This window comes from Natator depressus, chromosome 5 (genome assembly GCF_965152275.1).
Source record: "Natator depressus isolate rNatDep1 chromosome 5, rNatDep2.hap1, whole genome shotgun sequence".
In the NCBI taxonomy this organism is placed as follows: domain Eukaryota; kingdom Metazoa; phylum Chordata; order Testudines; family Cheloniidae; genus Natator; species Natator depressus.
In genome coordinates, this window is record NC_134238.1 from 123,402,490 (window position 1) to 123,426,423 (window position 23,934).

The 23,934-nt window shown below is 38.9% G+C and overlaps 1 protein-coding gene across 3 annotated transcripts in view; it reads right to left on the minus strand.

Annotated features, from left to right (window-relative positions):
* Positions 1 to 294: 294 nt before the first annotated feature.
* Positions 295 to 23,934, minus strand: part of ZCCHC7 (zinc finger CCHC-type containing 7) — a 160,477-nt gene continuing 136,837 nt past the window's right edge. For all 3 annotated transcript variants that reach the window (XM_074952144.1, XM_074952146.1, XM_074952145.1), the window contains 3 exons: positions 15,449 to 15,544; positions 2,690 to 2,807; positions 295 to 1,791 (listed from right to left, as the gene is read on the minus strand). In XM_074952144.1, the coding sequence (XP_074808245.1) occupies positions 1,331 to 1,791; positions 2,690 to 2,807; positions 15,449 to 15,544 (675 nt within the window). In that variant the 3' untranslated portion in view covers positions 295 to 1,330. The remainder of the gene's footprint in view (positions 1,792 to 2,689; positions 2,808 to 15,448; positions 15,545 to 23,934) is intronic.

Genomic DNA, 23,934 nt, shown 5'->3' on the forward strand with positions numbered 1-23,934 from the left:
AAGGGCTCGCCTACATAGGTTAATACACATCCTGTTCAGTTTCAAAATCCAACAGGTTTCAAAACTAGTAGAACTCTCTCAAGGAGTATGTACCAACTCTATGAAGCCATTATTGTTAGCTACTGTTTTGCTCAGGCTAGAAAAGGGGCTTAGAGGAGGGTATCTATATTATTCCATAGCCGAGAGCCTTTTGGTTGGAACTGACATAATTTAATCTTGTTAACAAAAACCAGGCATTGTTTTCTACCTCAAAAGAAAATGTATAACCAACGTATTGTTTCATGTATCCCCACATAAAACTTTATTTGGTTGGTTCCTTTGATAAAGTATTTATCCTTACAAAGTTTTTAATTCTTTGAGTACAAAAAATATTTCATTTCTTAAAAAAACAAACAAACAAAAAAAACCCCATTAAGTCATTAAACTTAGGCATTATATTTCTGGAAGCAGGTAAATTGCTTGCATTCTATAGCTTGGTTACATAATTTTATCTTTTAAAAAGCAGGACTTCCACACTGTGGAAAACAATGGCATATTTAATTCCAGATGTCAACCCAACTGCTTGTAACATTTTTTAAATGAACTTCTCTTGCTTACCAGTTAGCAAAAAGATTTGTTATTCAATCAAGGATTTGCTTCCTCGTAGTTCATCTGCTCCTGATACTTAAACTTGCAATGCTGTGATTATGATGAATTTGTGACATCACATGAGTTTCCAGGGCAGAAGACTGTCATGTCATAAATACAATACAACAATTTCACTGCAGACTCCAGCTGCGTTAGAAGCAAGAAAATGCTTCTCCAAAAAGATTGTTTTTTGTATTGCTGTTTACTTTCCCCTTCCCTGCCCCTTCTCCAAGTCTCCCCAGTGTGAAAGCCTCTCTTTAAAGTCAGGCTGCAAGGGAATCACATTTGCTTAACTACAGTACTTTGACAGGTGTAGCATTCTTAAAAGGAATCGCTCAAAGGAAAGAAGGCCAAACCGCCCCACTATGGACCTTTTCCCTCATTCATCCAAACAAAAAAAAAAACCCCAAACAAAAAGAAAAAGTTCCCAACCTTTCATCGACTTACAGAAAAAGAGGGACTGCCAAAAAATACAGTATGATTTTACTCGCGTACGTTAACCACTTCCTACCCATTTGCAAATACTCTCTTTAAGAAGCTGAGAGTCACAAGCTCAGTTTTCTTTGTCATATTGGTTTTACACATCCATGCCTGTATGCAAAGGTGGATTCAAATTCTACATCTTAGCACAGGGTCAGAAAAATACCATGGCAAAATGGTGGTGAGTTACACCCCCCTCCCACCATAGCTTTCTGTTGACAGATTAGCAGCTGGATTCCTGTTTTGATTTCTTTTTCCTCTGTTTTATAAGAAATAAGCTCTCATCAATGGTGGGACTACTGTCTTTCTTGTTTCTTTGCCTTCTCTTTTTCTTCTTCTTTTTAGCTGCATCCAGCAGCTCCTGGCCATTTTTTGTTTTCCTGCTATGTGGACAGAAGGCAGAGCTGTGATGCTTTTTGCTGCCCTTAGGGGAGTGTATTCTACACCCCCTAGGAAAGTCCTCCTCCTGGTCGTTATTCCTTTGGACATCTTTCTTGTGTTTCTTCTCTTTGCGTTCCTCTGCCCAGGACTTCTTATTGGCCTTTTTGTGGCGCTTTTCTTCTTTAGGACTCTTTACATGCTCTTTCCAAAGGTTTTTCTTTTTCTTATGACACTGTCCCCTACGCTCTTCCTCCTTCCGCAGTCTCTTGAACTGCACTGGCAAAAGGCCGGCTTCTTGAAGTTCTGTAAAATAGAACAGTGTCTTTTAATCGTCACTAAGAGGCCAGAACCACAACGCTTGAAAACCACAGCTCTGTTTGCAGTTTGGGGTCAGCAATGGACCTGGTATGTAAAAATCTGAGGACCTGGATAAAACTCAGATATTCTGGCAAACACTGGGTAAGCCAGAAGTTTATCGTCATGTCATTTTAAAGTGCAGTTGCAGCCAGAAAAGTGATATTGTGGGTTTCCATAATCATTTTCTCTCTGTGACTTCATATGAAATTTGCTCAGTTTAAAAAACAATTATCTTTGGAAGACCCATATATTCAATCGGGGATTGGAAAATCAAACAGTGTCATTTTACCTCTGACATTTCTATAGTCAAGATTCTGCAGTCCAAAAACTGCTGATCTGGCTGTGAAGCAGATATACCTGTTCTACAGATGGGTCTTCAGAGATTTGGACAGAGTAAGGACCAGGCCCTGCCAATTTTACCCATGTTGAGTAGTATCTTCCTCCATAAGTGGGCTCATTGTAGAAAGTGGCCATTCATATACATTGTTTTTTTTTTTTTTGTAATTGTGTTTTGCAACAGATTTTTAAAAACATAATTTACAATTCAGAGAACGCTCCCCATGAGTTTATAACCATTTTAAGGTCAGTGAGATTTTGGGAGTTAAAGTACTTCCAGGTGTCCTTTTAGAACCATGAATTTCAGGAACAGACTGAGGTTACTAAACTCATTAACCTTGCCCTGCTTGTTGATTCAGATAATCCCCATCATCATCTTACACAACATGAAGAAAGCCAAGATTACAAAATGCCTAACAAAAAGCAGTAAATATACCAATGCACCCTGATCAAAGACCACTTAAAAACATGATGGTCAGTAAGAAGTATTTCACAAAATATACCATACCTTCAACCTTTCTCTTTGCCCTCTGAGCTCTCCTCTTGATGTCATACTCATCATCATAGTAGTAGATGAATGGGGAAGAAGGGAATGCCCCATTGTACATCCGCTTCTCTGAGCACTCCTGCAAATCACATTTTAGGTTACTACATGCTGTGACATCTTGTTAAACTTTGGATTATTGATTTCAGAGTTAAGGAAATAAACCAGAACCTCAAAGGGTATAAATCAGGTTTATCCCACTGAAGTCTATGGATCAATGTTGATTTACACCAGCTGGGGAATCTGGCCTTCAGTTCTTTAAATCCTGATAATTGTATTAGTTTCCAATAGCCCTGCTTATATTTGTATCACAACTGTGCATATGCAGCAACATTTATTTAAATGTTTATTTAACTTCTTTATTACTATCCTTTGATAGCTAGGGGTGTGACAGATGGAATCCCATGTCTCCCATCAGTTATTACAAACCTGCTCGTATTTTGATTTACAAAGTTATGTAGCAAATGTCGTACACATAGAAGTGAAGGGCTAGAGTCAGGCACACTGTAGGCAGGTGCTGTACAAAAAAAAAATCAATCAGAATTAACTTTCTGAAAGATACTGAATCAAAACACATTCTGCAGGAGACTTCGTCTGCAAGGAGACATCAGACTTGGCATGAAGAAGAGATGAGAAGGGAAAGTCTAGAATCTTGAGTCACAGGAACTGATTGGTTTAGTTGTACTCAGAATCTCACTTATAGTGGGGCTTATTTCTCCGTCACACAGATTGGCAAATATGAATCGTACAAATTAAGCGTTATTGCAGTCTTGACAGCCAATCTGGCTAAACTTCAGGTGATACTAACTGCTGCTTTTTTTGCTTGTAAATTTCTTGGAGGTGTGATTCTTTTCCTCTCTGAACACGCCCAAATCTAGTTAAATCTGTCTTCTTGTTCTCATGAAATCTTCAGTGGCTTTCACTTTTCTGATGTCCCCACCAGATGCTGAGCAGCTTTCTTTCAAGACTTTGGTACTGCTGACTCTACAATTCCCTCTTCCTATGTGTCCTCACACTTCCTCCTATATACTTTAGATCTACAACACACTAGAAATGTCTTCAGCTAGGATTTCCTTGGTCTTTGAGCCAAGATTAAATGAGGCACTATATCCCAAACTGGCAGCAGTGGACTTGGCAACTGAATGCATTTTTTAAAATTTCTAACTACTCTGGTTCCTATTCAGACAAAGAACTTGGCTGAAGTAAAGCTAAAGTTCAGAGAACACTTCAGTAACTTAAGAGTAAAAATCCTTATAAGCACATTGCAGTTAGGAAAAAACCCACATACAAACAAAAAAACACATTAAAAATCAGGAAAGTTAAAAGATCAAATGTCCAAGAACCCCAAACACTTGAAAATATGCAAATTTACAGATAAGGAACTCAAACCACCCTTATTCTGCCATCTAAGTGATCTCACCTTCCAACCCTCCTTTCTTTATTCCTTTCTATAGATACTTTGCAAATTGTGTTGGTCTTGGATCAGGGTCTTTTTCTCTGGTCTTTAAGACTCCGGTCTGCAGTCTATAGCTTAAGCTTTCAATGTTATTAACTATCTGTTAAGGTGAAATTTGCCCCCATACCCAACTTTAAATCCCACTCAAGACTTGTGCTGGCCCTCTGCACAGCTAGCTGGGAAAATATGCCAAAATGTTTCGTCTTTGACTTTTTTTCTTTTTCTGCTGAACAACTCAAAACATTAATACTGTCAAATATGCAGCAAAAGTCTAGAAAGCACTCTGTGCAGATATGACATATCAACACTGACATCTCTGATATCCTTCCCCCTCACCCCCACCCCCAGGACAACATTATCTTTGTGGTATGTTCCCTGAAAGTTTGCTAACCGTGACACTATGTACAAGCATGAAAACTGACTAACAGGCAGGAGCTGGTGAACAGAGTGACCAACAAAAAAAGCCCTCAGACTTTAGGGTTATGTGATCTCAGGTAAAATGATTTCAGGTGTGTGGGCTCTATCTCGAAGGACATTTAAAATGGTAGCTAGGGAAGCTTAGCCATAGTGTATTCAGTGCTCATGTAAATGGAAGGCAGTTTGGAAAGAAAAGCGTGTGTCAGTGAGAACGAAGATTAGACTAGCTTACTGATGCCTGGTGTATAGTAAGAAGTTAGGTCAACCCAGCTATGTCACTCAGGAATGTGAAAAATCCACACCCCTGAGCAGTGTAGCTAAAATGACCTATTCCCTGGTGTAGCCAGTGCTAGGCTGATGGAAGAGTTCTTTCGTCGGCCCAGCCACCCCGCCTCTCAGGGAGGTAGATTACCTACATCGACAGGAGAATCATTCCCATCAGGGTACGTAGTGTCTACACTGAAGCGCCACAGCACTATTGCAGCACTTCAAGTGTAGACAAACTCTAAGACACATTGCTGTATGTGGTTGCAATAGTCTCAAAGCAAGAGGTAAAGCAGGGAGTTATTTTAAGCATAGTGCTATTACTGCATGCATTTACCAAGAAGAAATCCTCCCAAACCAGCTTGATTTCCTTCTTTGACAGGGTAACTGGTTTGGTGGATGAGGGAATGCGGTGGACATAATATACTTGGACTTCCGCAAGGCTTTTGACACAGATATTCTGATGAGTAAGATGGAGAAATACAGGCTCAGCAGAACTACCATTAAGTGGATACATAATTGGTTAAACGACTGCGAACAAGTAACTATTAATGAAATGATGTCAGATTGGAAGGAGGTCTCGAGTGGGGTTCCACAGAGCTCTGTTCTGGGTCCAGTATTATTTAACATCTTTATTATAGGGCTGTCAATGAATTGCAGTTAACTCATGTGATTAACTCAAAAAAATTAATCGCGATTAATCGCACTATTAAACAATAGAATACCAGCTGAAATTTATTAAATATTTTCGGATTTTTTCTACATTTTCAAATATATTGATTTCAGTTACAACACAGAATACAAAGGGTACAGTGCTCACTTTATAGTTTTTTTATTATAAATATTTGCACAGTAAATATGATAAACAAAAGAAATCGTATTTTTCAGTTCGCCTCATACAGGTACTGTAGTGCAATATCTATCATGAAAGTGCAACTTACAAATGTAGATTTTTTTTGTTACCTAATTGCTCTCAAAAACAAAACAATGTAAAATTTTAGAGCCTACAAGTCCACTCAGTCCTACTTCTTGTTCAGCCAATCGCTAAGACAAGTTTGTTTACATTGACAGGAGATATTGCTGCCTGCTTCTTACTTACAATGTCATCTGAAAGTGAGAACAGGCATTTGCATGGCACTTTTGTAGCTGGCGTTGCAAGGTATTTACGTGCCAGACATGGTAAACATTCGTATGCCTCTTCATGCTTCAGCCACCATTCCAAAGGACATGCTTCCATGCTGATGATGCTCATTAAAAAATAATGTGTTAATTAAATTTGTGACTGAACTCCTTGGGGGGAGAACTGTATGTCTTCGGCTCCGTTTTACCCGCATTCTGCCATATATTTCATGTTATAGCAGTCTCGGATGATGACCCAGCATATTTGTTTTAGAACACTTTCACAGCAGATTTGACAAAACACAAAGAAGGTACCAATGTGAGATTTCTAAAAATAACTACAGCAACTCGACCCAAGGTGTCATCCAAAGTTGAAGTGCCGTCCAAAATCTGAGAGGGACGAGGTGTGGAGCATGCTTTCAGAAGTCTTAAAAGAGCAACACTCTGATGTGGAAACTATAGAACCCAAATCACCAAAAAAGAAAATGAACCTTCTGCTGGTGGCATCTGACTCAGATGATGAAAATGAACATGTGTCAGTCTGCACTGCTTTGAATCGTTACAGAGCAGAACCCATCAACAGCTTGGAGGCATGTCCTCTGGAATGGTGGTTGAAGCATGAACAGACATAGGAATCTTTAGCGCATCTGGCACGTAAATATCTTGCCATGCAAATGCCTGTTCTCACTTTCAGGTGACACTGTAAACAAGAAGTGGGCAGTATTATCTCCTGCAAATTGTAACCAAGTTTGTTTGTCTGAGTGATTGGCTGAAGTAGGACTGAGTGGACTTGTAGGCTCTAAAGCTTTACATTGTTTTATTTTTCAATGCAGTTATTTTTTGTACGTAATTCCACATTTGTAAGTTACACTTTCATGATAAGGAGATTGCACTACAGTACTTGTATGAGGTAAATTGAAAAATACTGTTTTTTACAGTGCAAATATTTGTAATCAAAAATAAATATAAAGTGAGCACTATACTTTGTATTCCATGTTGTAATTGAAATCAGTATATTTGAAAATGTAGAAAACATCCAAAAATACTTAAACAGATGGTATTCCATGATTGTTTAACAATGTGATTAATCGCGATTAATTTTTTTAAGCGTGTGACAGCCCTGCTTTATTAATGACATAGATGTAGGAATACAGAGCATACTGATCAAATGTGCAGATGACACAAAGCCGGGGGTGGGGGCTGCCAACACTTTGGAGGATAGAGTAAATTCAAAGGGGTCTTGATAAATTGAAGAATTGACCTATCAATAACAAAATGAAATTCAGCAACGACAAATGTCAGGTGCTACATTTAGGGAAGAAAAATCAAAAGCACAAATACAGACTGGGGGAAAACTGGCTTGGCAGCAGAGCTGCTGAGAAGGATCTGGGCGTTGTGGTGGATGAGAGTCTCAACTTGAGCCAGCAGTGAGATGCTGTTGCAAACAAAGTAAATGCAATATTAGGTTGCATTAACAGGCATAGCATGCAAGTCACAGGAGGTGATAGAACCACTCTACTCAGTGCTGGTTAGGCCTTATCTTGGAGTAGTGTCCCCAGTTTTGGTCACCAACATATAGAAAGGCTGCAGAGAAACTGGAAAGGATCCAGAGGCAAGTGTCAAAGATGATCAAAGGATGGAATGCGGCCAGATGAGCAAAGGCTGAAGGAACTGGGTATGTTTAGTTTGGAAAAGAGGAGATTAAGGGGGGACGTGATAGCGGTTTTCATATACTTGAAAGGCTGCCATAAAAAAAGATGGAGAAAAGTTGTTCTCTCTTGCCACCGAGGGCAGGACAAGAGGCAGTGGTTCAAACTACAGAATAATAGGTTTAGATTAAGTCTCAGGAAAAACTTCCGAACTGTATGAACAGTAGGACAATGGAACAGATGCCTAGGGAGACTGTGGCTGCTCCTTCACGGAAGGTTTTCAAATGGAAGCTGGGTAGCCATCTCTCTTGGATAGTTTAGACACAACAAATCCTGTATCTTGCCAGGGGGTTAGACTAGATGTCCCCTGCGGTCCCGTCTAACCCTGTGGTTCTAGGATTCTATTACATAATACGAATATTCAGGAAAGAGATGCATATTGGACCACAAGACTTCCATTCCAGGTTAGGCATTGATTATTGGCACAATACATTTAGCAAGCTGCTTCCAGCAGTAATCAGTACCTGACATGTCAAGAATGTAACCCTACTGCCAAACTCCTCAAAACACATATTATCAGAATAAATGCGGGGCAGGAGGCTGTAGAATGGCTAATGAACTGGTTACTGCTGGGAAAGATCCAGAGGAGGACACTCAAGTATTTTTTCAGCTGAATCATAGAATATCAGGGTTGGAAGGGACCTCAGGAGGTCACCTAGTCCAACCCCCTGCTCAAAGCAGGACCGATCCCCAATTAAATCATCCCAATAGAATCACAGAATAAAATAGGCCACTTGAAGGGAGTGTGATGGGACAGACAGCAAAGACAGGTGAAATGCTTACAAACAGATCAGAACTACTTATGAATTTTTCTACAGAATTCTAAAACAGTTTTCTTTTTTGAGACGGGGGGAGGCATGTCCGGCCACAACCACAGAGCGCTGGATAAGCACTCCAATATGGCTGTTCTTCAACAGAAATTTGTAGGTCTCAGAATCAATCTACTCCCTTTTTTGGCATGCAATATATATTGTTGCAATTTGTAATCTGTGTCTAACTACTGATAATTACAAATCCCAAACTTTTTCCTATTCTTGCCTCCCAGATGGTGCTTTCATGACTTAGATGCTTCTGCGCATTGAAAAGTGCAAGGCAGACCCTGAGAAAAGGGGATAAAGGACTCCCTACCATGATAAGCAACTAACGCTCCTCCTCTTCCTGTGAGGTCTGTTTGATACAATGCCTATATGATGAAATGTTAAGACATAGGTAGGAAAAAAACATTTTTTAAATATGAGTGGCATGAGTCAGTCATCCAAATGCAATAATTCAATATAAAACTAAGTGGTGGAGAGAGACAGTTGGAGTCTCCATAAAACACAGGATTCTGCCCTTTGCATAATCCCAGCTCTTACATGCCCCAATACCAGTTGCCCCACTAAGGTACAAAGGGATAGAGAAGCATAACTGCATCTTTAGTACATAAAAAGGCTGCAAAGATTAATATTACACACTTGGCCAAGGTTTAAGATGGGAGAAGCCTAGGAAGAGGCGTTTAGGTTTGGCACTCTATACTGAGTAAGTGAAAGGAAACATTAAGCCAAAAAATTGCCAAATATTTACTCAAAAGCAGCGGTGATACTGTTTTAGACAAGTAATGCAAAGACACGGTTATCTTCTTTGATGGCTGTGAAACACACTCCCTCAGGTCTGTTCTGAGATGCTGCACAAAGTCTAGGGCTTGTGCCACAGACAGATGGCCCTTTCGTTATTTTTCATGTTGTTAATATGTTGACAGTAAAGCCCTAGTGGATGAAATGCACATGCGTCCAAAACCAGCACTTCTGCTTCCTCTTTTAACTTCACTGTATTGAATAATCATCTCAATAGTGTACAACATGCACTCTCCCACACCCCTCTCTCTCAAATATATTGCCACTACTGCTATACACTTTGTGCCATTAAATACCCTTGGGACATTTTTCAGCACTAGAGGTAACCCACAAAGGACTGAAAGCACAGCCTGCTACTAACCCAGAAGAGGCATTTTCTATTTGATTGACACATTTGGATGTGAATGCAAGGCACATCTGCAGACACTACCCAGTTCCTTAGTTTTGTTACATGCAAAACTTGCTGCAAAGTCTGAATAATGCAATGGGTTGCCACTGATTAATGTGGGAAGTTGTTACACTTAATAGTGAGACCCTAAAAAATTAGTCCTCGTTATGGCTGTTCCAGTGGATGGCTTGGATGTATAGATTGTAATGAAATGGAACATTCTTGGAAGTCCAGTGAAAAGAACAGATTTGCCATCAACACCGACCCTTTAACGGAAGCGACAGTTTTAAAAAATGTATTCTGAGTAAACAGATAATATGGTAACTTAAGTCTACGGCAATTGTGACCTCAAGGCATCAATGCTGTATTAAATATATGTCCAAGTATTTCCACATCTAAAAACAATGGAGGAAGTGTGTTGGCCTATGATGATCTTATGGATGGAAATGGTCCTGTTAATGCTAGCAATTAACTAAGTTTTTGCTGTTGCTTCAGTTTTTGGGAATGGTGAAAGTCCAGTGAATCCCTAAATTTCTAGCAAGTACTGAGTATTTCAGATTTCATCAACAGGAGTAAGAGGTAGCTTAACATATGATGGACTATTGTGAAAAACGTTGTATGAGACAGTTCTTTACAAAACCATAATCTGAGCCTTCTCTCTCCTTACACCGTGGTACACTTCAGCTTTAAAGGAAAGGAGCACTCTGCTGTGTGTCATTTATTTCTTGAGGTTTGGAAACAGCAAACTGAGGAAGACCATGCAGATCCATTTATTTGGGAATTCCTGCAGTCTTTTTCTGTTCTAAAGACAGACTTTTTAAATCCAGGCAGAGATGTCCATCTCTTAGAACCCTGAGTTGAGAGGGGCAATGGTTTTTGCACTTGCTTTATGAACAGCTCTCTTTGTTTGTGGGATTTGTAGATTTGAACTCAATCTACTGACTACACGTGTCTAGGTGCAACACTATCAAGATGTCCCCGCGGCCACTATCCGTACTTTCAGCTACTTCTGAGCTGGAATTTTTACAATAGAGCAACTTAAGCCAAAGTGTGAATGACACACTCTTTAATTACAAAGGACTGAATTCTTAACTGCTCTGTCGATGCACAAGGCTCAAAAGCTGCAAACACAATACCCTTCTGCTGCATTGGGGGCAAAATGTGTGGAAAACTGTGCATGGGGACTCCACACTTTCACAATTGCCACAGAACTCATTTTTGCAGCAATCTTTCACAGGGAAATGTGATTGGGGGTAAATGTGTCACCCACAATGGGGTCAAGACCAGTGGGTAAAAAACACAGATTGCATCCTCCTGGCTCAGACCCTGCTAAATGGCTGCTAGTCTCCCATATACTTTGCTGCAGTTGGCTGTGGGTTGTCTACATGTGTCCAGATCCTAGAACAAGTCACGACTGAAGATTCCTTCTTGGAGCCCCACCTTGTTTCAACTCTATTTTGAGTGAACTAAGTCCTTTCCTTTGGGTTTTGCTAGCTTACAGGGCTGCGTCCCATGGGAGTTTACTCCTGCCAGGCGTGGTTAGCTCTGTTTGCGAGATGGAAAACTGTTCTGGTGTTGGGGTTGTTCTATCAAACTTTAAACAAAGGTAATAGATTCATAGATTCTAAAGTCTGTGGGGACCACTGAGATAGTCTCATCTCAACTCCTGCCTAACAAAGGCCGTAGGACTTTCCTGAATTAATTTCTATTTGGACTAGAGCATCTTGTTTACAAAAAACATCCAATCCTGATTTAAAAGTTTCCAGTGATGGAAAATCCAGCATTACTCTCACTGTTGAAAATTTGTGCCTTAATTCTAATCTGAACTTGTCTAGCTTCAACTTCCAGCCATTGGATCTTGTTATATCTTTGACAATTTAAAGACTGCCATTTTAATTATGTACCATTCTCATTTCTTACTCAAAATGTTGCGTGATGCCAAATCAAACACCTTACAGAAGTCTATTGCATCAACACTATTACCTTTATCAGCCAAACTTGTAATCTCATCAAAAAAAGGTATCCAGTTTATTTGACAAGATCTATTTTTCATAAAACCATGCTGATTGGCATTAATTATATTACCCTCCTTTAATTCTTTATTAATCAAGTCCTGTATCCATTATTTTGCCTGGAATCAATGTTAGGCAGGTAGGTCTACAATTACCTGGATCACCCTGCTTTCTCTTTTTAAAATGTTAGCTGTCCTTTAGTCCTCTGGAACTTCCACAGTGTTCCAAGATTTATTGAAAATCAACATTAATGGTTGAGATAGCTCATTGGCCAGCTCTTTTAATACTCTTGGTTGCAAGTCACCCAGTTCTGCTAAGTTAAAAATGTCTAGCTTTAGTAGCTGCAGTTTAACACCATCCTTAATTGCTGTTGGAAAGGAAATTAATTCATCATCATTATCTGATATGAATATCGTGTCAGGGTCAGGCCAGATGGCCACAGGAGAGTGATAGATGGCAGATATATTAGCCCCAGGTTGAGTAGGTCCCTTTTCCTTGGGTAAGGCAACAGGGAAGGTTCCAGAACAATCAGGAACTTTCTGGAAACAATTAAGACAGACAGGCTGGTTAGAACACCTGCAGCCAATCAAGAAGCTGCTAGAATCAATTAAGGCTGGCTAATCAGGGCACCTGAGTTTAAAAAGGACCTCACTTCAACAGTGTGAGTCAACAGTGTGCCCTTGTTGCCAAGAAGGCTAATGGCATTTTGGGATGTATAAGTAGGGGCATAGCCAGCCGATCGAGGGACGTGATCGTTCCCCTCTATTCGACATTGGTGAGGCCTCATCTGGAGTACTGTGTCCAGTTTTGGGCCCCACACTACAAGAAGGATGTGGAAAAATTGGAGAGAGTCCAGCGAAGGGCAACAAAAATGTTTAGGGGTCTGGAACACATGACTTATGAGGAGAGGCTGAGGGAACTCGGATTGTTTAGTCTGCAGAAGAGAAGAATGAGGGGGAATTTGATAGCTGCTTTCAACTACCTGAGAGGTGGTTCCAAAGAGGATGGTTCTAGACTATTCTCAGTGGTAGAAGATGATAGGACAAGGAGTAATGGTCTCAAGTTGCAGTGGGGGAGGTTTAGGTTGGATATTAGGAAAAACTTTTTCACTAGGAGGGTGGTGAAACACTGGAATGCGTTACCTAGGGAGGTGGTAGAATCTCCTTCCTTAGAAGTTTTTAAGGTCAGGCTTGACAAAGCCCTGGCTGGAATGATTTAATTGGGGATTGGTCCTGCTTTGAGCAGGGGGTCGGACTAGATGACCTCCTGAGGTCCCTTCCAACCCTGATATTCTATGATTCAGTTTGTGGCGTGCGTGAGGAGCTGGGAGCAAGAGGCACTCGGAGCTGAGAGTGAGAACATGTACTGTTGGAGGACTGAGGAGTACAAGCATTATCAGACACCAGGAGGAAGGTCCTAGGGTGAGGATAAAGAAGGTGTTGGGAAGAGGCCATGGGGAAGTAGCCCAGGGAGTTGTAGCTGTTGCACAGCTGTTCCAGGAGGCACTCTAGACAGCTGCATTCCACAGGGCCCTGGGCTGGAACCTGGAGTAGAGGGCGGGCTCGGGTTCCCCCCAAACCTCCCAACTCCTGGTCAGACACAGGAGGAGTTGACCTGGACTGTGGGTTCACGAAAACGGCAAAAACTGAGGGCTGCCATGAATCTCCGAGGTGAGCAAATCTGCCAATAAACGCAAGACCCACCAAGGTAGAGGAGGAACTTCGTCACAGTATATTATAAATATGATTCAAACACTTCCATCTTTTATGCTTTATTATTGACCATTCTACCCCATCCATCCAATAATGGACCGATACCATTGTTAGTATTCATTTTGTTCCTAATAGTCTTAAAAAGCTTCTTCTCTTTCTCCTGAACTCCACTGGCCATAATTTTGTTTGTCCCCTTTTGCTTCCCTTATCAATTTTCTGCAATTCGTAATTTTTTGATTTACACATTCATTACTACCAACTTCCACTTCCTTGTTTACAGTATTTTATTTTTTCACTTCCCCTCTAAGCCAGGTTAATTTTTTTTATCCACTCTGGTCTTCTCTCTTGATTGTGACTTTTTGGGCCTCAAGAACATTTTAACACTTCCCAATTATCATTCACATTTTCTGTTTAAATTTTTTCTCCCAAATGTTTCGGCTCATAATTATTTTCAACTTTGTGAAATAAACTCTTTTAAAGCACCAAGTATATATATATTACTGGTTTGGACTTTATTCTGTTTATAGATAACAAATGTGACCAATAATTTCAACATTTCCTTTGTCGAAGGTTCTGATAATTACAGTCTGAAATCCTAGACTGAGCAATGACAGAACAAACTACAGGAATAAGTGTTGGTGTGTTATACTATCAGCAGATTTATCAATACATCTTAAAACAGATGACTTGCACCTTAGAGCTATCTTTAGGCAGACCGCTTTGTACCATCTGAGAACTATTGCCAAGATTGTGATTGCTGCTCAATATGAATGACATAGGGCTGATGACTAATGCTCCTATTTTATCTATATTGGATTATTGCAGTTGCCTATTTTCTAGGGTCCCCCCGCCCCCAAGGACACACCTTATCCAGAGTGTAGCAGATTTCTTAACAGGTACATGTTTGTCACAAAACAGCCCTCCAATCTAGAAATCTTTACATTGGCTCCAAGTAAAGTTGTGCACCAATTTTAAAGTTCTTCATTTAACATTTAAGTCTGCTGGGGGGGTAGCCCTAGCTAACCTGATTGACTTTTAACTGCCTTATGTCCCCATACCATTCCATATGAGGCTTGAAACTCCTTGAAAACAACATACCCTGCTCTGTTTGTGATGCTGTAAAACACAACTACTGTGACTAAGTGGACATGTAGGACAGTTAAGAGGGAAGGAAGGAGTGTTTGGGTGAATACTATCCATAGGATGTAGAAAAGGATGAACCTAAAGCTTTCAAGGAATGCAGATTTTCTATCAATATTGTTTCTCATTGTAAAATTTCCCCTGGACATATTTCACAGCAAAGTTAATAAGACAACACCTGTTTTGTGTGGCTACAGGTGCAGAGCTGCACCTGTTGTGTAAGGATACTGACAGTCAAAATATATATCAAGGAACTGATCCTGTAAGGTGTTAAATGCCCTCAATTCCCATTGAAGCCAACATACGTTTAGGGTGCTCATCATCCTGGAAAATTGTTCCCTAATGAAGAAATTATATGAAACTCAAGAAGAGACATTAAGTTACAGGTTAGAAACCATCAATTTTTTCTGTATGAAAACTGGTTGTTAAATGGCCTGGAAAGTTGGCTGGGGTGGGGGAATTTCTAATCAGATGGCACTGCTTCAAGACATGGTTTTGGGACTCCTTCTATGGTACTTTAATATATACCTATCACAATGTCAGAACAATTGGGAGTACCAAATCCTGTCAATTTGAAATAGTCTGGCTGACTAAAGTGGAGACACTGAACATTTCAGCAATATTCCACGCCACACCCACAGGAGAACTTAACACGTTTTTAAAAATTAGCCTAAGGTATTTCTTCTTTTTTTATCTGTTCCAGATCATTTTACAGTGGCATCCAATTATTTTTAACAATGCTGCAAGATCACACATATTTAATTAGCACTGTTCTTTCTACAGTGTTAGCGTGAGTCTTTCAGCTCATTCCTCCAATCACACACCACAGTGAAGATAAGCATATGTATAAGATGGATACATTTAACATTTAGCCAGAGACTACTGAGACTTACATATCCATAATGTCCTTTCTGGGAGCAGTTGTAGCAGTACACCAATGCAGAATGCTCAGAATACGAACTGGACTTCTTGATTGATCCTGGTCTGGTCTGCAAGATGGAAAACAGGTGAGAATTAGGTCTGGTGAATTCCAAATGTTTAAAATAATCTAAACAAAAAGCTGTCTAAATCAACAGCATTCCAGCTGCAAGCAAGAAGCTTGGAAAAAGGAGCAAGTTGCTTATGTAATATTACAGAACAAATTAAACCTTGATCACCAAAATCAAGTGGGATAGGAAACTTCAGTGTCCGTTCCATACAGCCATTTCATTTCGATTCTCAGTGCAGGAAAGTAGGCTGCTGATTTCTCGCTCTCTTTTTTGCAGATGTCCCACTATCCTCAGGGAACAACCAGGGCCATCAGATATTACATCCACCAGCTGGATAGAAGCATTTGTGTATTGCAAAACGAGTCCCTCCCAGCAGGACTCACTTAAGGCAATATGGGGAAGGTCTTCAGAGAGAGATACACAGCCTAAATCTACCACACTCCTATTTCCTCTCACTCTCCACCTCCCCTGCCCCCTTCCCCTAGTCACTGAACAGAATCTGCCAATGTCAATTTTCAAGTCACTAGTGGATCTGAATCTGCACCAAACACCAAATTAAATTATTGTGTTTGCTGTTTGAAGCCAGAACTGCTTTTCAACGCAAAGAAAGTTTTGGAACACTAAGCTGAACTCAATGGGTCAGGCAGATTTATTTTTTAAATCCAGAGCCAATAAATAATAACTTTGCTCAGAGTACTACCACATAAATTTTGAACGGAGTGCGTGAGCACACATGTATATGTTCTAGGTTATATACACATACTTATTCAATAGAAAACAATAAAAAATAAAACCTTTGTTTAATCAGAGTTAGCATATCTACCGAGGAAGGGGGATGGAATCCAAAACAGCATCCAATTAATTTAAAGGTCCACATATTTTCCTTTATTATTCATTCTAGTGGAACACAGGAAAATGTGTGTGATTTCAAAGAATTCATCAATTTTTTTTTAAATATCAGTCTGTTATTGCAAGGGATGCTTTTTTCTTTTAAACCTCTCATTGTGTTTACATCCCATTAGTACTTCTAATGCAACTGTATATTCTTTCTTTACAGAGGAATTATAGTGATGCTTGTAAAATAGACAGAAACTACAGGATTATTCCTTGATCATCTTTTATGCATCTGATCACATTTTTGGTAGGACAGGACAAGCTTGTTTCACCACATTTTGAACCCACATGGCTTTAAAAGCGTGCTTCAGATTCATGTAACTCAGTTCACATTTCATTCACTACATGCTGTGAATGAAGGATCAGAGAAGGGACATGTCCAATGAAAAACAGTATAAACATGGAGCAAAAATCAGAGAGAATGAAAACCAGTGTTTGTGACAAAAGGAGCACAAAGACAAAAAGAGAAAATCTCATAAAACAACAGATATATATTCTGTCTCTCTCTGTAGATAGATATAGAGCTAGTAATGTGTTCAGGCCACTCATGTGTGCCAGCCTAGCTTTTTGGACATTAGAACAGGCTAAAAACCCCTCCCCCATATTTAATTTACATGAAAAAAATTAATAAATTCAAACTGTTTTTGAATAGGAGGTGTGCAAAGCCTTCAACCCTAGTAGGTTTGGCCAGCTCCCGTTTTTGGATCCCATACTCTGCCACTCACGGGAAATAAAGTTGCATAGGTTCTAATACAGAGTTCCTTAGAAGCAGACATAAATTAAATAATCTGGATCCTTCTTCCTCTGCCTTTATACAGAATTTTGTGTGTATGAAATCCATTTTCTAGGCTTATGTCAATTGAAGCTCACATTGTGATGCGACCAAGAAACTGCAACAGGTCACTATCTCTGGTTACTTCAGTCACCACTTGTCTACTAGAGACAGCTCTTCATCTAGAATATCTGTGGAATGTATCTGTCAAGGGAAGATCAACTGAATTATATTACAAATGACTCTATATTTCTATTAAGCCTTAAAGGGTTATATTTCAATTGGAGAAATTTGATTAAATGGTCTTATTCTTATAGTTTGTCATGTATTTGGAATGCGAAATTGCAACTATGACACATGAGACACACACATATGTTAACCTCAAAGTATCTGTTACAATGTTAGTGGGGTTTTTCACCTTGAACTGTCAAATGGTGTTACACGGATTTAGCCAATAAAACAATTTAGACTACTAGTGTTGTATGTATTTAAAATCTCTATTAAAATTTACATGATGCTTAAAACAATATAACTTTCTTTTGAAAAAGAAAAATCAGGGTCTCTTCTCTCCTGAGATATGATTTGTTAAATAAACACCAGATTTAAGGATCAGAATGATACTGCTAGCATAGAATTTATCATGTCTGCCAGTGATAATGCTAGTAATTTATATGACTGAATGAATAAATAAAAAGTACTTATAGACTCCTTCACTCTAATCCAGTAGTTAAATCTTACAGTTCAAGATAAAAGTAATCCTCCCAGCTCATAAATTATGTGTGTACTTCTGTAGTTTGTGTCTTTTCTTCTATTTAAAGATGGGTCAACACTAGCACTTGAAGTTCTTAGCAGTTACAGCCTCTAACAGCTCTCCTCAGAAGTTCAAGTTGCTGACTTGACTGATAAACCTCTGGATGTTAATCTGACTAACACTTTGAGCTGAAAACTTTAATTACTATGATAAATGTTATCTGCGTGCTATCTTTTAACCAACTATAGTACACCATGCTACTAAGAAAAGAGGATGGCACTCTGAATAGGTCTTACCTCATTAGAAAACAATTGTACATCAGAACTCGGTAGTGGAAACAGAGGGATGTTAAGCTTTTCTTATTGTACTGTACAAGGTCTAACAAGAATCCTTGAGAGTATTCACTGCATTAGGAATGTATGCTCAAGTGACATGAAAAAAGCTCCACACAACATTCCCTTGTGTTTAGCAAATAGAAAAGGTCAGATTTAAGGAGACAAATTAAACTGAATACTTACAGTTCAGATTACAATTATACACATCTCTACGGCTTTCCAAAAGCCAAACACAAGGGGAACCTGTATGTTTTTAAGCCCTCTATTTTATTATTATTTAAGGTTTAAAAAAGCATCTAAGGACTCCAATCCAATGGGTACAAAATAAAGCATTCATGAAAGTAGCTCCTCTATGTTATTTTTTTTTGTTACAAACATTTAAATAATCTATATTTGTACGGTGATATCTAGGAGATTACTTCACTATCAATATATAGAAGTAATAACCTGGTAGATAGCATTACCTATGAAAGGTCCATCCCATCTGCTATTCTTGCTGAAAGCTTTTCATGCACCAGTAAACTCAGTAAATATCAGAAGATAAAGCATAAGCCTACCACGCCATGGATTTACTCCTAATGTCTCCTCAAAGTGCAGCCCGATGCAACGATTACAAATGATTTTTCTTCTAATGTCATTTTACATAACCCTTTTTTCTGCATGAGTAGTTAGTGCGGAATGAATGAATGAATGCCATTAAAACAGTTAATCATTATCTGGGACACTGGCCTTCCTCCCTTCTCAACCAGGAATCTCCATGACAAAGGCCAAGAGATCAAAATGCCAGGGCTGCCTCAGTGGCCTATTTCTGACAGTAATTTTTTATGCAAATTGGCCTGCTGGGCAGCTCCCTCTGTGACCTTGAGCTGCCCTTATCTAAACTGACTTTGATCCAATGAGGGTTTGCTTATATGAAGCTCATTACTACCTAGGATATGCAATCTGACTAAATCTCACTAATTAAAGAGAATCTTCCAGTCTCAGTTTTATATTATACGCATGTGTGCGATTACACACACACAGAACCAAAACTACACTAGAATACGCTATGTGAATTGAACATTGCATTTTTGACAAGTACAGTATATTCATTCCACAGTCAAGCACATAATGTCACTTTTAAAGGAAAATACAGTGCTTAACTGCATACTCCATAACACTGATTTATACACACATATCAAACTTGAATAATGCATAGAACTGCAATGATTAAATAAAGTTTAGACCTGACACTTACAAAGTCCTTCCAAGCCCCATTATTCTGTAATAAACTGCATGAAAACATATTTGAAAATATGGGATTCCCACTTGATTATCAGAGAGAACCCCATCCAAACAACCAAGTCTACTATGATCCACAAATACCTAATGGAATGATTTTGACAGTTGAGTAAAATGTGAAAAGTTTCAACTGCTTATTAATAACCTTGAGCTGAAACCAAGGTCACTGTCTCCTTACACAGATCAGTTTTTACCAGCCACCATTCTGCCTCTGTTTTGGACTAATGCCTATTTTCCTGAGTACACTAAACAACCCTGTAGGTAAGTCCACTTTAGTACCCAACCCACAAACTCTCTGGAAACTATCTGTACAGCTTATCCTATATAACGGCCCACTGCAAGTTTTCTTGTACCACCACTGAAGCATCTGGTACTGGCCTCTGCTGGTCACAGAATACTGGGACTAGATGGGATGATCCAGTATGGCAATTGCTGTGTTTCCATCTCACTGGCAGATTCCATTTTCTGCTGCTATTCCTTACTTCATTCTACTGAGAGAGTGTTCTCTCTCTCTAGTGCTCAACAATTAAACTGATAATTAATCAGACAAAAACCTTCATCTAGGCAACACGGATGATCCTGCAGTCCTTACTCAGGCAAACCTCCTATCGAAGTCAATGCGTGTTTTGCATGAGGACTGCGGCTCTAGGCCCTAAATGTGTGACTCAAAAAGACAAGTTAGGAAATGTGAAACTGAGGGTGGAACTCATTTACATCAGTGCTGCTACGTCTGCTTTCTGAGACCAGGGCATGATGGTCTGACTGTATCATTACATACTACAGATGTCACTACAGTTAGGCAAAACACAACAAGGGAAGTGACACAACAACTGCATTACTGTAAGAGCATATTTCATTTCTCTTTAAAAACAGATCATAATCTATTTATATTTTAGCAGAAGAAATAGCAACTATGGGTCATTCCCCTGCATTCAAAACTGCCCGTAACAGCTAACATGTAATGTCGTAATTATACGAAGATTTTTTTTTAAACCATGTCATGTACCCAGTAGACTTCCACTCCACTGGGTAATTCCTTAATTAGGCAGATTTTTGAAACGTGTATTATGTACACAACAGACCGGAACGTCTCCTTTAGAGTATTCCTAGTCTATCGCGTGATTGCATCATTAAGTCGCACATGCTACGTAGTAAAAATCCTTATGAAAATTCATGAAAAAAATGTACAGAGCATATTTAGTATGCAGGTGAAGTACATAACTTAAATATTTTGGCTTAAAAATCTCACAGCCACCAAAGCAATTAGACTATTTTAGTGGACCAATTCCTTGCCAAATTTATTTCTTACATTTTAGCCATTTTAAACCTGTACACATCCAAAAATTCATTTGCTCAAATCCACCAACCATTAATTTTTTCTTTTTTAAATTGCACATGGCTTGTGACCTCTTCTCACAAGTTATACTTTGTGAATGAGTATATTTAGGTGTGTTTATAACCTCAGAAAAATAGGCTACATAACAGAAACAATGAAATAAGTGTTACTAAAGCAGAGTGAATTATGCAGTTATATTTTCTCTAAACAATACCTAGTAAGTCACAAATCAATGGCTAGATTTTTTTTTTAATTGGATAGCCTGGAAAAGCAAACACTTGCAAATAACCACAAGGAAAAATATAACTTGTTCAATCCACAATACAAGGGGTAAGACATGATAGTCTTCTACAGAAGTAGACATTTATATAATGCATTTTAAATAGATGCAAATGGCAGCTACAATTCACTGTGTGAAAAGATGAAACCAAGAGACAAAAACTAGAAAATTATACATATGAAAGAAATGAATGTAATCTTTTGATACTCTTACGAGTAGGGAAAAATACTAAATATTAATTTAGGATGTCGCTTCTGTAAAATGGACAAAAAAAGTCTTCAGTGAGTTCAGAACAATGAATATATGCAAGATAGTATGGATAACAGCAATTCGCTCCCTGAATGCTCCAACGTCTTCCTGGCTTAAAAAGCATCCCAATTTTCTCCAAAGGTGGTGGCATTTATTCACTGGTCCATGGCTAATTTTACACGGAATGCAAAACGTTATTTAAATAGGGTGGTGCATTACATTTCAACTATTTCCTATGGAGCTCTCAATCGACAGACCGATCTTTCCTCTATTTTAATTTTAAAGTAAGTTAGCAAAAGCTTCCTTCTGAATCCCCAGAGACTACCTATATAGTGACACAAATGCACAAATTTATGACAGTAACATAAATGCTCCTCTGAAGTAATGTGCAACATTAAGTGAAATCGTTTCCTGGAAGATATTATAGGGATCTATATTTTATTTGCCATCTTAAACATATCTGGGTCTTTATGACCGTATTTTTAAAATGCATTTCCTTTTTATATTTCTTGGTGCAAATGGACTGCATAAATAAGCAATGTGCTATGAGGCTTCAGACTAGCCGATAAACCCTTTCAATTTTCATGCCAGCTTCTTCTTTTGTAATTCAAATCTGGCTGGAAACTGGCAGCTCTGAAAACTGAAACAAGCACTGCCACAAATACCTTGTAATGCTATCGACCTTGTCTGCCCATGCAGTGAGAAAGGGGGATGCATATGTGTCTGCAGTCATCCAGATAACACAACTCATTTTTGGGGGGGGGAGGGGGAGGGGGGGAATAACAGAAGCCAGCCCCGGACTGTGCACCAAAAGCAGTCATTACCAGGCAAGCTGGAGAATAAGTCTCTTCAAAATACACAGCGCATTTAAAAACCATATACAGGGCTCAGCCACTGCTTTCATTACCAATTTTAATTTAGCTCCTTCAGTTTGCCAGCCAGATAAACTCTTTAGTGCTGTTTTTTAATCTATTTGCCACATTTTCTGTTTAAGATTATAGTAATATGGGGCAGGAGAAGGAATCACTCTTAGAGGAAATAAAGAAATAGATCCGCTTATCAGCACCCATCAGAAAGTTCATTAATCAGCCAGGCTTTGTGCCCCCTAAATTGAAAGGTTAAATAATCCTCTCAGGAATATTTCTAGGCACCTCCACCAATTGTCCGGAGAGGAGCTGCCATTCACAGCACTCTGGATCGGTGACAGGGTATTTTACTACTGTTTGGACCCCAAACAATGACGGACAAATGGCCTGGCTTACAAAGAAACCTTTTAGTACAAGGATGGAAAAGGACCACAAGCTTTGATGTGGTGGGGGAGAGGGAGGAAAGGGGGGGGGGGGGAGGAGACATATATGGATCCCTGTATATTTATTTGAATGTTTATTAGTGTAGCTATCAAATACATTTATAAGCAGGCACACACACACACAATATATATATATATACACACACACACATACATAATATGCACTCACACTACTAAGAATATGTATGTTTACACAAGCATTTGTACATTAATCTGAACACAAACATTTCCAATGCTTGTAAAATTAGGAGTTGAACAGAACTGAAGCTTGGTTATATTTATTAGCTAATACACTAGGGAGCTAAACAAACCCCAAGGTTTTAATTTTTACTGTCATTCTAAATGATTTACAGCTTCCTTTTTTTTTTTTTTTTTCCTTCTAAGCTATATCTGGCCTACTGGAACACCCCTAACCACGACTAAAGCTTTTTTCAAAAAAGGAATTATTTCTTTAAAATATGGTAGAATATGAAAACCAAGCCTATTATGGTAGTACTTGAATACAACTGATTCTGAGAGAATGTGTTTCAGTCCCTTATAGCTGTGTTTTTGGAGTGTTATCTTGACATCAGATACTCAGGAGGAACAAATTATAAGTAAAGATTCCTATTTTAATGACATATCAACTAGCTGTCAATCTGTATTGCCTTTGATAGTATTGATGAGTGAATGCATACAGTACATTTAAATAATCAGACTATTAAAAAGACAAGGTCATTTCCTTATACCTTTGGCACTGGCACATGACCAGTATGATTACTAACTATCCAAGTTAACGTTCATTTGGCAGGAAGCAGCGTCTACAATTTGATAGCTACATCCCTTAGGCATTCCCCCTTTAAAGATACCGTATATATCCCAGACAGAAACTTTGTAATTATTTTTATTTGCCTACGCAATGAACTCCTCATAACTATAAATTTGATACACGTAGCGAAGATAATCCCTGGTCAAACAAATTCAAACCAATCTGTACATGAACTTCTTTGAAACTTCATATGGGGTTCAAATGTCTTTCTTATATACCCATTTCTATTGAAGAAGTCTAAATACCTGTAGCTAGATTTTACTTTGTAACATGATTTGGGGCATTTCTTAAAACAAAGCAGAAAATATTTTAATTTCCTCCAACACCAATTAAATAAATACCCCAGACAGTAAACATGTCCCCAAATCATCCTTC